The sequence below is a fragment of the Anabrus simplex genome, chromosome 7 (genome assembly GCF_040414725.1).
Source record: "Anabrus simplex isolate iqAnaSimp1 chromosome 7, ASM4041472v1, whole genome shotgun sequence".
NCBI classification, from domain to species: domain Eukaryota; kingdom Metazoa; phylum Arthropoda; class Insecta; order Orthoptera; family Tettigoniidae; genus Anabrus; species Anabrus simplex.
The window spans coordinates 157,137,806-157,153,428 of NC_090271.1; the positions used below are offsets into that span (position 1 = coordinate 157,137,806).

Below are 15,623 nucleotides of genomic sequence, written 5' to 3' on the forward strand. Positions count from 1 at the left end.
TCGATTACCATTCTGTTCTATATCTCTATTGAGCAGCTCTGAGAAATGTTGCTTCCATCTCGGTACCTGTTTTTCCCGGGTAGTCAGTTGTTCACCTCTCTTGTTTTTAATGGGTTTATTCCTGATAAATCCTCTCCTTGACAGTTTCTTTGTGATACTATACAATTCCTTAGCATCTCCCCTTGCTGATGCCTCTTCTGCCATTCATGCTTGTTCATCTACTCATTGTATATGATCTTTTCTTACGCTTTTCTTCACACTCTTATCAGCTTCCACATAATATTTTTGTGCTGCGGCTTTCTGTTTTGTTTTACACATATTAATCTTTGCCTTAACTAGCTTTCTAGCCTCTATTTTTTTCCAAGTATCATCAGACATCCATTCCTCCTTGAGATAATTATGAAATCCAAGCACCTTCTCATTAACTTCTAAATATGTGTCCTTGACTTTCTTCCATGATGATTCAACATCCATCATAAGTTCTGGTTCAACAGCAAGAGCTTCAGAGCGGTTTCTTAATTCTATCTGGAATTCTTTCCTTTTAGTTTCATCTTGCAATTTACCTGAATCAAATTTCTTGTTTTGCTTTGCAAATGTCCTTCCACTTGCCACACTTTTCATTCTAAACTCTGCAACTACCAGGTGATGATCACTTCTAATATCTGCCCCTCTTTTATTTCTAACATCAGTCATTGATCTTCTAAACTTTCCACTTATTGCGATGTGGTCTATCTGGTTTTCTGTAACCTAATCTGGCGACACCCATGTAATCTTATGGCATCGTTTATGAGGGAATAAATTGCTACCCACTACCAAGTCATGGCTAGCACAGAAATCAATGAAAAGCTCCCCATTCTCGTTACAGTCACCACCTCCATGCACTCCCATAATTTGTTCCAGCCCCTCGTTTTTAGAACCAACCTTTGGATTTAAATCCCCCATCACAATAATAATATCTCTCTTCCCACTCTATTAATAGTCTCATTTAGCTGGCAGTAGAATTCTTCCTTTTTTTCAATTTCTGACATTTCTGTGGGAGCATAACACTGGATCACAGTCACATTGCGAACCTGGGTCTTGAAGCGAGCTGTCATCAGTCTTTCTGAGATGGATTTCCAGTCAAGGAGGCTCCTCTTTGCAGTTTCATTCAATAGCAATCCTAACCTTCTCTATGCTCTGCACTATGTTGAAACTTCATCTGTATAATTATTCAGATGTAGCTTCTTTTAATAAATATATCTTTTCCTCAGGCTAATTACGGATTCCAAATGCTACTTTGATTATTCTTCATTGTTTTAGATTGCTTGCAGCATGGAAATTTGCCCTTTCATGTTTTATTTCGGCGGCTCCAATATCTTCCTTCTCTAATATTTTGAATTTAAAGATCTCCGATCCTTTCTGCAACTTGACTTGTTGTTCGGCTACTTTGTAGCTCAGAATTGTACTCATCTTCTTATTTAAACTGTTATTTATTTCCTGAACGATGATAAACTGCCTCTTCTTGCTTCCGAGTTGACTTTTCCGTACGATCTTTTTCTTCCAGTATTAAGAATGAATTGGTTTCAGTTATTTTTTTAAAACAATACTTGTTCCATCTTGAAGCTCCTTTGCATGGTCTTTATGATTCTGCGCCTTCTAGATGTAGATTGATCTGAATCTCGGTGACATATGCATTTGTAGTGCCTGAAGCTGTTGCGCGCCATTTTGTCTGCTCCTTTTCCGTTCGTATGAGTGCCTCGAATGTAATGTAATGGTACAGTACCAACTACAGACGTATTGTCACATTTGTCGCATGGCCTCAAAATCTATGAATCCATCCTTGAGGACAGTATTAAAAAATACACTGCCTGACAAAAAAAGGTAATCACCCAGGAGTAGTCCAATATTATCCTGTCTGTCTGTTAGGTCATCAGCCCAGAGGCTGGTTGGATCCTCAAATAGCACCACCAAAAGTTATGCGATTATAAGGAAACAGCAAAAACCAATGGCAGCACCAAAATGAGGCGTACTAGGCAAGACGAGGAGTGAGGTAGTTTGCCATTGCTTTCCTCACTGGGTCAGAAAGTGCTATTGCAGCACGACTGACCCTATGAGCAACACCTTTCATAACACTCAGATGCACTAGTCGTGCTCTTAATGTCATTACTCAGCACCACCCATACCCCAGCAGCTTCCATATTGTCACAGCCATGGATGAGACTGGGACTTCGGTGAATGCTACACTTTACTCTGGCCTGTGCCAAGAGATAGATACAAGAGTACTGTATCCATCAGGAAATGGCAGCAGGCAATAATATTATCCTATCTCTGTATACATGGATACCATTGATGTGTGAGTAAATGATTAGATTTACAGGGATCTGTAATGTGTAGAACACCCACCAGAATGCATTCATGATGGCACCGTCCTGTTGATTTGTTACCAGTTAACTGCTGCGAGTCAGACACTTAACCAAGATATGCAGAGAGGACTATGTACAGTACGAATCACCCGCGATGCCTCGTGGACTCATTTGACAGCATTTGACGGAGGCCGTATTATGGGACAGCATGAGGCTGGATTGTCATATTGTGCAATTGCCAGGCATGTGGGCCATTCAGATGTCACAGTGGCCTGATGTTGGACTCAGTGGGTATATGAGAGCACCCAATCATGTTGTGCAGGTTCGGAACGAGCAAGAAACGCCATCCCGGGGGAAGACTGTCGTGTGGTGCGCCAAACATTGCGGGATCCCATAACTTTGGCACCCAACATCCGTGAACATGTACTGAACTGAAGACTTTACAACATCCTGTGAGTCCCCGCACAGTGTTTCGACGACTCACATCCGCCGGATTGAGGTTCTTCCGCCCCATGCATCAGTTGCCATTGACAGCAGAACACCAACGCCTGTGTTTGGAGTGGTGCCGTGCCCGGGAGGCATGTACAGAGGACGACTGGCATCGCATCATGTTCAGTGATGAGTCCCGCTTCTCCCTAACCTCCAATGACAACCATGTGCCGGTTTGGCAGTGTCCAGGGCAGGGGGCAGATCCTGCCCATATTGTGGAAAGACACTCGGGCATAATCCCTGGCATCATGGAGTGGGTAGCCATAGGATATTTGTTCAGGTCACCTCTAATAGTGCTTCGGCAAACTTTGACAGCACAGTGATACGTCACAGACATTCTGTGTCCGCACGTCCTACCCTTTATGCCACAGCACCCTGGGACAGTGTTCCAACAATATAATACATGACCGCACACAGCACATGTGTCTATTTAATGCCTAGAGCATATTGAGGTCCTCCCATAGCCAGCAAGATCCCCGGACCCCTACGTCATTGAACACGTTTGGGATAACGTGCTCCGTCCCAGAAGGGACAGCTGCAGTAACTGTGGACAGACTTGCCTCAGAAGAGGATCCAAAGGCTGTTTGGCACCATGATACCATTCCGGACTGTATAAAGGCATGCTTTGCGGAGCGGGAGGGAGGAGTGTGACACCCTTCTGACATGTCCCAACATTCCACCTGTAACTGCCAACGGCCTTGTCTCTTTCATCCCATATTGTAATCAGTTCAATAAAGGCACATGGTCTTTCAGCATATGTTCATTCACTTTCAACCACTCCTGGGTGTTTAACGTTTTTTGTCAGGCAATGTATGTTGAACCTACACTTGAAAAGGAACAGTATGGATTTAGACCTTGTAGATCAACTACAGACCTCTTTTTTGCCACCAGAATGCTCTGAAAGTATTGGGAGAAAGGTAAAACACTCCAACTGTTTTTCTGGACATCAAGAAAGCATACGCCCATGTACCACGCAGGTATATATGTGAATGTTTGAGACATAAGAAAGTGCCTGGTGACATCATAGCTTGAGTACAATGATTATATGATGAAACCAAGAGTTGTGTCCAGGTCCAGTATGGAAGGTGAGGTTCGTTCGAAACTCCTCTTCATAATCATAATTAATGAAGTTTAGAAAATGGTTAAAAGAAAAACTAGCAACTAATTCCCTGCTTTTTGCTGATGTAGTGGCATGGGGTGACGCAGAAGTACAATCTAGACTAGATCTTTGGCATGCAGCTTTTACAACCATAGGTCTTAGCCTGCAAAACCAACGCAATTGGCTTGGTGATAGAAACTCTCCAACTGTTCATCTAAGAATCGGAGATGGTGGGAGAGATATAAGCAACTTCCAGTACATGGGTAGTGTTCTGTCCTAAAACAATACCATACATCAAAAAATTAGCAACAGAATACAGAAACCTTCCAAATGTTGTCATGCTGTATGTGAAATACTTTGGGATTGAGCATTTCTGTTTAGTTTCCAAGGTCATTTTGTACAAAATGTATCTGGTGCCTATCCTGACATGGCGTGGAAGCAGCAACACTTACTGGATCGATAAGGAGTCTTCTTCAGGCAACAGAAATGAAGTTTCTCCATTCTTGTCTACAGAAACAGATAAAATACGAAATGTGGGCATCCGACAGCTGCTTGGATTGGATAAAAGCCGCCTTGATACCCTAGAACTGAAGAGATTGCAACGGTGTGGTCACATGAAAAGAATGGATCCCCACAGGACCCCTCGAGTATACTTCGACCACAGTGTTTGTGGGAAGAGACGAAAGGGAAGACATGATGTTTGGGAGAAGCATATTTTCAAGAACCTTGAAATTAGAGGTATAAACTGTCATCGTATACATGCACACGCACATCTGTGCGTGGACAGGACTGAGTGGAGGAGGCTCATACACAGCCACACCTGGCTTGCTGGAGGAAGAAATGATGACCTCTTTGTCCACTTTAGTTCACTTCTCGAGTAGACATGTGGACAGTTTCAAGGTCTTTGCCCCCCACCAAATTTTACAATGCCTATCAGTTCTCTTTCTCCTCTAGTCAGTGCCACTGTCTGCTTTTTCCATGCTTATTTTCATTCCATGTTTTATTAACAGCTTTATGAAGATACCCTCTCAACATGTCCAGTTGACCTTGTACTTCCTGTCTGTTTACTGCTCACACCATAGTGTCTTCTGCAAACATCACCACCATCACCCTTGTCTCCTAGACAATTTTATCTGTTAACCATTAAGAACAACAATGACAACCATACATTTTAGTGTTTTAGTCCACTTACATTCTGGAACGATTCTGTACTACCCATAGGATTCAGAATGCAGCAGCAAAAATAATTGTACATTGCTGGCACGTATTTCATCATTTGTTTTCAAAATCCTTTCTAATTCATAACTTTCCATACGTTTGCTTTGGGGATACAGTCGTATCTTCTTGAGGTGCCCTCTATGACAGGTTGGCGACCATTCTGGCAATTTGAACTTTGTTTACCAGCTTCCAGAAATAAATTCATATTTGTGCCATAGCCGTTCCACAGTTTTGTAAGCCATGATACGTGATGTCTCCTAGGTACAAGTTTACCTGCAACATTACCATGGAGTATCAACTGCGACAGTTTATAATTTTCTCCCCTTGTGATTCAGATAAACAAGTTTACAAGCTTATCAGGTGCTTTTTCCAAATCAAGGAATGCCATCTCCATTCCTCTTTCCACATTCCCATTGATTTTCATCAGCTGTGCAGTGGCATGCGGTGAACACATTTGTTACCCCTGGTGCAAAATAGTTGGGTTTTTTAAATATATATAAGCAATCGTAGCCCCACACATCATCATCATCATCTTCATCATTTCCCATTATTCAGCTGTAGCCGGGTAGGGGCAAATATGGTTCCTCTCCACTTTCTTTGGTCTTTCCACCACTCCTCCAACACTATCCCAATCCAGGTTTCCTTGTCTAATACTCCATTGGATTGTGTCCTTCCATCTTAATCGTGGTCTTCCGCGGCCTCTCCTTCCTTGCATTTGCATTTCCATCACCTTTTTTTGGCATTCTTTCGTCGCTCATTCGCTTTATGTGCCCAAACCATCTTAGTCGGCTCTTCTCTATTCTATCATTCATTTTTTCCACTCCAATTTCTTCCCGGATTTTCTCATTCCTTATTTTGTCTCTTCTACTCTTCTATATCATACTCCTCAAGAAATTCATTTCAGCTGCCTGTATTCGACTCTCACTATTCTTTGTCATTGTTCAAGTTTCTGCTCCTTATGTTGATGGGTACGTAATACATCTTGTACATAGTTTCCTTTATTTCCATTGACACATCTTTGTCGCATAACATGTTTCTTGCACAACGATAGAAACAACTTCCAGCTTGAAACCTCTTACTAATTTCAGCATCCAGTTGAGCATTCTCCATTAATTCACTCCCTAGGTTTTTGAACATCTCCACTACTTCCAGGGGCTTGTCTGCAAGTCTAATCTGACCTTTCCCTTCTTTCTCCCCTCTAGTTGTAACAACAGTTTTACTCTTTTCTACACTTATTTCAATCCATATTCTTCGATCTTCCTATTCACCACATCCAACTGTTCTTGAACATTTGTGTCCTCTTCTCCCCAAATCACAAATCATCTGCATATAACATGATGTTCATTTCTCTTCCTCCATATGCTGCTTTTGCTGTTCTCGTGCCATCCATTACTGTTGTAAGCAGGTTTGGCAATAGAACACTTCCGTGTCTCAGCCCACTAGTGATTTTGAACCAACTTGTCCTGCCAACTAGTGTTTACACACAACTACAACATTCCTTGTACGTTGCCATGATCATTTTTATTAATCCCTGTCCATTTCCTTTTTGCACCAGACTGTCCCAAACTTTAGTTCTGGGAACACTGTCATATGCCTTTTCAGTGTCAATGAATGTCATCACCATATCATTCCCATACTCCCATTGCTTTTCCTTTAGTTGTCCCATAATGAAAATGGGCTCTATTGTTGACCTTCCACTTCTGAAACCAAACTGATTTTCTTGTATCTGATTTTCAACCGGCCGGGCTGAGTGGCTCAGACGGTTAAGGCGCTGGCCTTCTAATCCCAACTTGGCTGGTTCGATCCTGGCTCAGTCCGGTGGTATTTGAAGTTTCTCAAATACGACAGCCTCGTGTCGGTAGATTTACTGGCACGTAAAAGAACTCCTGCGGGACTAAATTCTGGCACCTCGGCGTCTCCGAAGACCGTAAGAGTAGTTAGTGGGACGTAAAGCAAATAACATTATTATTATTATTATTATTATTATTATTATTATTATTATTATTATTATTATTATTATTATTATTATTATTATTATTATTATTATTATTTTCAATCCTCAACCTTATCCCACTTTCCAGTATCCTCTCCATTATCTTAGTAACATGGGATATCAGAGTAATTCCCCTGTAGTTCAATACTCTCTTATTGCCTTTCTTGAAAATTGGGATGATTATTCCTTTTTGTCAATCCTCAGGGACCTTCTTATTCTCCCAGACAATCCTGAGAACTCTATATGTCCACTGAAGGCCTACAGCTCCAACTGCCTTTATCATCTCCACTGAAATTTCATCTATTCTAGCACTTTTTCCATTCTTCATCTTTCATACTGCCATTTCAATTTCATTCATTGTAGTTTCTTTATCCATTTCTTCATCAACTAATTGCCTTTCCTGGTGGACCGTTGAATGACTCATTAGTCCTCATATTCAGCAACTTCTGAAAATACTCTGTCTATTTCGTATTTCTTCTGGCTTTGTTAATATTATCCTGCCTTCATCCTTCACAAATCTGGTGTTTACTTGATCTCTCTTTTTGTTTCTTAAGATACCATAAAAATAATTTCTTGCTGCCCTGCATATCATCTCTCAATTTCTGTGTGAGTAAGGCCCAGCTTTTCCTCTTTTCTTCCTCCACTACTCTCTTGGCCAAATTCTTTGCCTCCACATATTTTCTTCTACTGTCTTCAGTCTTAAATGTTTTCCATGCTTTCCATGCCATTTTCTTTTCCGTCACTTTAATCTTTACCCTATCATTTCATGAATGTGTCTCTGTCTTTCAGATTTCCTGATGTTCTACCACATACCTTTTCTGCACATCCAACCAGTGCTTCCTTAAATCTTTACCATTCATCTTCAACATTCCCCTCTCCATCCTGGGTACCAAGGGTATTATTTCCCATTTTCACACCAGGCAAATGCTGGGGCTGTACCTAACTAAGGCCACGGCCGCTTCCTTCCCACTCCTAGCTCCTTCCTGTCCCATCGTCACCATAAGACCTGTCTGTGTCGGTGCGACGTAAAACAACTTGCAAAAAAAATAAAAAACTTTTCTTCTTCAACTTCAATACTTTAATTATTTTCTCTCTTCTTAATGGGTGTTTTTCAATCTTTCCCACTTTGTTTTCTGATCACAAGTCCATGATCCCCACCAAAGGCTTCTTCAGACATGGCTTCTAAAAGGTTCTTCTGGTGTTCTTTCTCTATGATTATATAATCAGTCAAGGTCTTTGTTCGTCTGTCTCTTCAACCATACCTTGTAATCTTCTGACTGTTCTTCTTCCTAAACCAGGTGTTTCCAACAATCATTTGGTTCCTCAACCAAAAGTCCACCAACAACTCTCCTTCTGGATTTACATTTCCATATCCAAAGGGCCCTACAACTTCTTCCTTGTCTTGTTTTTCCATTCCAACTTGTGCACTTAGCTCTCCCATCAATAGCACTTATCCGGGAGATAGTGGGTTCGAATCCCACTGTTGGCAGCCGTGAAGATGGTTTTCCGTGGTTTCCAATTTCCACACCAGGCCAATGCAAGGGATGTACCTTAATTAAGGCCACGGCCGGTTCCTTCCAACTCCTAGGCCTTTCCTATCCCATCGTCGCCATAAGACCTATCTGTGTCGGTGCGACGTAAAGTAATTTACAATGGTGAAAAAATTAATCTGTCCTCCCTATTCAAATACGTTATATATTCCATCATTAGACGAAGTAATCAAATTCAAACATGTTTCGACTCGTTTGAGCCATCTTCAGTGAAAAAGGGGGGGGGGGGGTGAAATAATTTACATAATATAAGCTAAAACATGCCAAAAAACATAATGAAAAAACAAATGAAAAAACAAAAGAGAGCCTAGTAGAAACTAAATTAGCACAATATACAATATTTACATCATGTGGAGCAAAAAACAACTCACTGCGACAGAATACAGTGAAATAGGGGTTAATATAAAAACATAATTGAAACTAAAAACTGTGTTAACCTAAGAAGAAAAGAAATGAAAACAAATGATACCGATGGAAATTAATAATAAGTGCACATAGTGAGGTTGCGGAACTCTTAGTTTATAAAATATTGGTTTTGTAACAATACAAAACAGGATGAAATCACTGTTGAAAATTCAGGCAGAAAATCTCTTTTTGTAGAAATCCATCACATCGAATTGGCTAGGAGGGGAGCTGGAGCGAAAAAGTTTGAGAAACCAAGCCTAACATAATGTGCAGGCGAAAAGCCTGTGACAAGGAGAAACACCAATGAAATTTAAAGCTTTAGAACAGCAGCATTCTCAATATCTTCTCAATCTAGCGGTCCCATTCTTCATTATCTTTTCATAATGTTGGCGGGTTGGTTTGCTTTATTATAAAAGGTCGGAGGGCCGCAACATAAAATTGAGAAGCTGTGTTAGCGAGATGACAGATGCATGGTAAACTGTAAGTGACCTAGTGGAAACCGTCAATGAAGTTCCAATGGTGTTTTTAGAGGGTGGGGAACGGTGTTTAGAGGGTGGTTGGACTCTCAAACAGTCTGGCCTTCCCGAAGTAACGGTCTCGTCCGTGTGATCAAGTCTATTGTTGGTTCGGCTGTGTTTGCGAGGATCTTGGCTTGGTTTCTCAAACTTTTTCAACAGTGATTTCATCCTGTATTGTTACAAAACCAGTATCTTGTTTCTACTAGGCTCTCTTTTGGTTTTTCATTTGTTCTTTCATTATGTTTTTTTGGCATGTTTTAGCTTATATTATGTAAATTATTTCACACATACCCGCCCCGTTTTCACTGAAGATGGCTCAAACGAGCCGAAACATGTTTGAATTTGATTACTAGAGACGGGAATTATAGGCACGAATAGGTTAGAATGCAAACGTATTTAACCAAGGCGCAGGTGCATGTTACCCGCATGACGGTTCTGCGGTGTGATTTGCATATATATTATCGGTCTGGACAAACAGAACCCCAAAAATTTATGGAATTCCCCGACATAACTGTACAGCGGCTGGATTACACTTGCGCCTTCTTCAAATACGTTTGCATTCTAACCTATTCGTGCCTATAATTCCCGTCTCTATTGATTACTCCATCTAATGATGGAATATATAACGTATTGGATAAGGACGATACACTCATATTTTCACCATTGTAAAGCGAAAACCGTCAATACGGAATGATTAGCGGAAAAAAAAAGGCACTTATCCTCTGTCTCTCCACTTCCTCTAAAAGTCTTCTAGATGTTCGTCTATGCAACCCGTTTGAGGGGCATACAACTGAAATAGATCTTTCATGCCATTTTCAAATTGGAGTCTCATCACTATCATCCTATTGCTGACACGTTTTGTAGATTCCACATTTTTGAATTTCTTTTCTAAGTATGATGGCCACTCCATTTTTTGCTTCAGGTCCTCCGCTGTAATACAGCCTGTATCCTTTTTTCAGAGGAATCTCTCGCGTACCCCTCTTCTTGATCTCGCAGTCTGTGTATGTTCAGTCATCAGCCCGAAGGCTGGTTGGATCCTCAACAGTTCCACCATCAGCTGTCATAGATGGCCTAGGCATCACTGAAGAGGCATACTAGGGAAATGAGGTGTGAGGTAGTTTCCCGTTGCTTTCCTCACGAGCCAGAAGTTGCTATTGCATATCAGTCTGCCTAGCCCACTGAAATGCATGCACCAACCGACCCTATGAGCAACAGTTTCACACTATTCATAGCAGGGACTGGCTGCGTAAGGAATGGCATTACTAGCATCGCTCATACCTCAGTCACTTTCATTTTGTCAAAGCCAAGGATAAGACAGAGACAGATCAATGAAAGTAACAAAATTGCTCTAGCCTATACCAGAAGACTTAGTGCACTGTAAACACTAGGTCCTGCCAGCAAAGGCATCTCGCACAGTCTAAGTATGGCTATATCTTTTTCTTCATGAAGTCGACCAGTTCTGTCTTTCCCGACAGTGTCAGGACATTTACTGTGCAGTCTTGATGTTTGGTGCTGGTTGCCCACTTCTCACAGTTCCCCCAGCACCCAAAGAGGTGTGCGTCGCTTTTAGCAGGGGACACCCTAACATTTTCCGAGGCACCATATCAGGTTTATCCTATTTACTTACTTACTTACTTACTTACTTACTTACTTACTTACTTACTCTTTCTTTCTTTCTTTCTTTCTTTCTTTCTTTCTTTCTTTCTTTCTTTCTTTCTTTCTTTAAGAGACTATTTATAGTCCTCTCGAATATGCTTTTATTTGATGCTATATCAAGCTCTTGTCCCCTATTAATATTGTTAAAGAGTGTTGGGAGGCGGATCAGGAAAGATCGTTAAATTATTGAGTGCTGAGTGTGGGGAATGTGGAGAAGGTCTTTGATTCTGGTGGAGCGGGAAGGAACACGGAGAGAGAAGAGTGAAACAAGATGTTCCGAGCGGTAGTGTCCATTTAAGATCCCGTGGAGGAAACTCAGATCAGCTACCTGTCGCCTGATTTGCAGCGGTGGCATATTAATTGCCATTAATACCTGCTGCGTAGACAGATTTCTGAGCTTGGGGTTTCTGTTCCTTACAATTGCATCAAAGAAGAACACTGCTCTGTCTAACTGCTTAGTATTGGAGGGGGCGGCTGTTGTTCAAATCGGAGAGCAGTAGTTTAAGAGAGGTGAATGATCGTGAGGAAGAAGTGACGAAGAGCAATGGGTCAGAAATTCCTGTAAAGCGATAGACAATGCCTAGTAATTTCATAGCCTTGGTTGTATGTGTTTCTATGTGGGACTTAAATTGTAATTTTGTATCAAATATTACACCTAAGTCACGCTGTTGCGTAAGTACGGTGATGGGCTTATCGAGTAGGTAATATGCCAGTAGAGGAGATTTACATAGTGTTATGGTCATGTGGCTACATTTTTGTGGATTGGGGATAAGTTTCCAAGTACGGCACCAGTTTGAGAGGGCATTAAGTGAGGACTGTAGCAGAGCTGCATCTGCTGGATTCCTGATCTCCCTAAATATCTTGCAGTCGTCAGCAAAGAGTAGGGTATTCGCTGTCTCGTTGAGTTCGGACGGCAGATCGTCCATAAACAAAGAAAACAGCAAGGGGCCAAGAGTACTACCTTGTGGGACACCGGAGGTGACTGGTAACCATGAGGATGAAGTGCCTGTTATTACCACTCTCTGCCAACGGTTATGTAGGGAGCCAGCAAGAAGGGTCAGAAGACTGCCATGTATATTAAATTGTTCGGAGAGTTTATGGAGCAACAGATTATGGTCTACAGAATCGAAAGCTTTCGAAATGTCTACGTAGCAGATATCCAGCTGAGATTTAGCTGCAGTGGCATGTGATGCAAAGCTATGCAGAGTGGCCAGGTTTGTTAGACAAGAGCCACCTGGTAGAAAACCATGCTGCTTGGTTGAGATATACGGCAAAGTGAATGCGAGGAGACGCTGGTGTATAATTTTTTTAATGATAAAGGATAGTGTGGGTAGAATAGAAATTTGTTGGTAAGATGAAACATTAAATTTGTTGCCTGATTTGAGAAGTGGAACAATATTTGCCTGTTTCCAGGTAATAGGAAAATAGCCCGTGGCAAAACATCTGTTAAATAATTTAGAGAGAGGGACACAAAGAGTGCTGGCAGTATTTTTTAGGAAAAGAGGTCCTATAGTGTCGGCACCGGTAGCTTTGTTGGTACGAAGAGTTTGAAGAAGGTTATGAACTTCACTTGGTGTGGTAGTTATGCTTGATAGGGTTCTGTTTGAAGCTGTACCAACGGGAGGGAGCGGTTGGTTTTGTAAGGGAAGGGAGAAGTTGGAGAAAAAATACCTGTTGAACAATTCGTTGCGATCAGCGCTGTCTGCTGTTGCATCGTTGTGGTTCACGCTGACAGGAATCCGCACCGTCCTTCTCCGTGTGTTGATAAGACTCCAGTAGCGCTTGGGATTACTGCGGACGTTTTCATTGACAGTGTCTATGTGTGTTTTGTAGTCTCTTCTGACCATAAACCTCGCGTGGCGGCGGATTTTATCTAAGGTATTGTGAGTGTGTGAGTTAGGGAAGTCTTTCCATAGGCGCGTAGCTCTCTTCTTATTAAATAGTATCAGTCTGGTCTCTTGTGATATCCAGTGTTGATATTTGCTGGTAGTAGCCCGTTATGCAGGTACGAAGTCTTCAATTGCAGCTATGCTATAGTTACGATTTGCTCGCCACACCCACGTCCCACTACACTCTCTAAAGTTACGATTTTATAAGGCTGCATTTTTCGTGGAAAGGTAACCTTGAGAATGATCTTTCAAGAATATTTTCAACTACACACTCGCACATATTTCCAAACTGATATTTCCGGCAGTGAAGACACCATTATAAATTTGCTTTAATTTATTTTTTGTCACAAGAAATTAATTGTACTTAATGATATACTCCATAAATATAACTTAATAAAATATTAATTTATTTTTGCATCATAATGTTTACATGCTGTTGGGGCAGGCAACCTGCTGCAGAATAGTTATGCAGTTTGTTGACCTTCCCCTGATAATGGTATTAGGTGCATTGGACATGTTGTGCACAATCCCCAGCAATTAAAACAGGATGAGTTCCAATTATGTTTCGACAAAATAAAGCAAGATACTGTAAAAACAACTACCAATAAATTTGTTATACTGAAAGTTTGAAATTCATTACAATGAATTATTTTAACACACATTGAACAGGATAAAGGAAAGGGGCCTAAAAATAATTTTGCATTTCTGAATATTTTGTTAAATTTGCGTTGTTTACAGCAACATTTTAAGGTATTAGAGGATTTTCTGTGTTTATAGAGAAAGAAAAAGAAAATAGCATCCGACTCTGAGGGTGAGGATGAAGGTGAAGGTGCGGATGCTCACTCCGCTGTTGATGTAGAGGAGAAAGCTGGCAGTGGTGATGAAGGAGACAAAAAGGAGGAGGAAGCAGCCCTTCCTGAAGAAGAAGCTGAAGCTCCTGTTGTACCTGATGTATCTGATAGTGATGACGAAGGTGTTAGAGATGATGACAGAGGGTAAGGATCACCTGTTATTCCCTTACTGTTTTCATTTTTAGTGATTCTTTTATTGCACACTTATGTTCTCATTTTATTTTCTCCAAAATATTGAATGCTTTAAATCTTGAGAATCAATTATTCAGTTACCTGTACAAAGTTAGTATGTTTCCAGTTACAACCACCATGTGACTTCTAGCATGTGCATCATGCATATTTTAGTTCTTGATTATGAAGGTAATTGAAACAGACTGGACATGCTTGATAACTCACAAACCTTGCTTGGATAATGTAATTGAGAGGAATGAACAAGTGACAACTCATTTTATATATTCTATTTACTAGCTTATAAATCCCCCTTTTTTCTTCACTTTTTACTTCCTAATTTGGTAGGGGAGCAAGGTCCTGTACTTGCAGACTTAAAAAAAAATCCATTGTTTGGGGAGCTAATTTATTTTATTTTATTTTAATGCTATATAATGTGAGATGCACAGTTCAAAAAAATTAGGGGAACATGTTTTTGAACGTATGTCATGCTCCACAAAACAATGCCTCACGCCAGGTATATTACTAACTAAACCTTTATTTTTTATCCTTGCAGTATACAAAAGAACATCGTTGGATTTGCGTTCATTTTCAGAACACAAACTGAAATGTCCAAGTAGGATGAAAACAAAGTAATAACAGTCCTCCTGCGTGGATTTTTATCACAGCTTGGCACCTACATGGCATGCTCCGTATGAGTTGACGGAGGTCACGTTGCGGTATCAGGTCCCATTCTTCAATGAGAGCCTGTTCGAGGTCTTCGAGAATCTCTGGTGGAACGGGACGCCCATGAACACTTCTGTCAAGCCTGTCCCACACATGCTTGAGGGGATTAAGGTCGGGACTCACTGCTGGCCATTCCATCTCTTGAATGTCCAGTTCTCGCAAGACAGCTCTGGTGATGCGCGCTACATGAGCCCTGGCATTGTCTTGCACGAGTACGAACTCAGTACGTTTACTTCCCCGTTATTGCTTTAGTCACTGATTCCGCTTGTATTTTGTCATCCGTTCTAGCTGTTTGTTACAATCTTCTTATAGCATGACACCTCTACTGAAGATCTATCATCCAATACAGGAACTGAATCGTCAAATAAAACAGAACTCAAACGGATTTTCAGCGGGCTTAAATTGATATTTCAGTGCAGCTATAATCTTAACACATTAGTAACGGGCATTTAATAGTAGTCTGCTGAATAACAAATACCATGCTTTTTTAATTTTATTATATCCTTTAACCAGTGACGTTGAGGTCTCATAGACTCCCAAGAAACATAAAACATCTGGGCTTCTTTAATTGAAAATCCTGCAGGGAGCTGTAGTTTACCTTATGTGTCAACACACTTCACACACTGAGTCAGGATTAGTTTGCAACGTTCGATTGAAATTCTCAAGGGAACTGTCAGACCTCACGTCAGCAATTACAAGAGTATTTTTGCCAGTACATG

The 15,623-nt window shown here is 41.0% G+C and overlaps 1 protein-coding gene across 3 annotated transcripts in view; it reads left to right on the forward strand.

The window, feature by feature from the left end:
• Nucleotides 1-15,623, forward strand: part of LOC136877389 (protein IWS1 homolog) — a 194,554-nt gene that overhangs the window by 64,726 nt on the left and 114,205 nt on the right. For all 3 annotated transcript variants that reach the window (XM_067151389.2, XM_067151390.2, XM_067151391.2), the window contains exon 5: nt 13,937-14,154. In XM_067151389.2, coding sequence (XP_067007490.2) covers nt 13,937-14,154 — 218 coding nt within the window. The remainder of the gene's footprint in view (nt 1-13,936; nt 14,155-15,623) is intronic.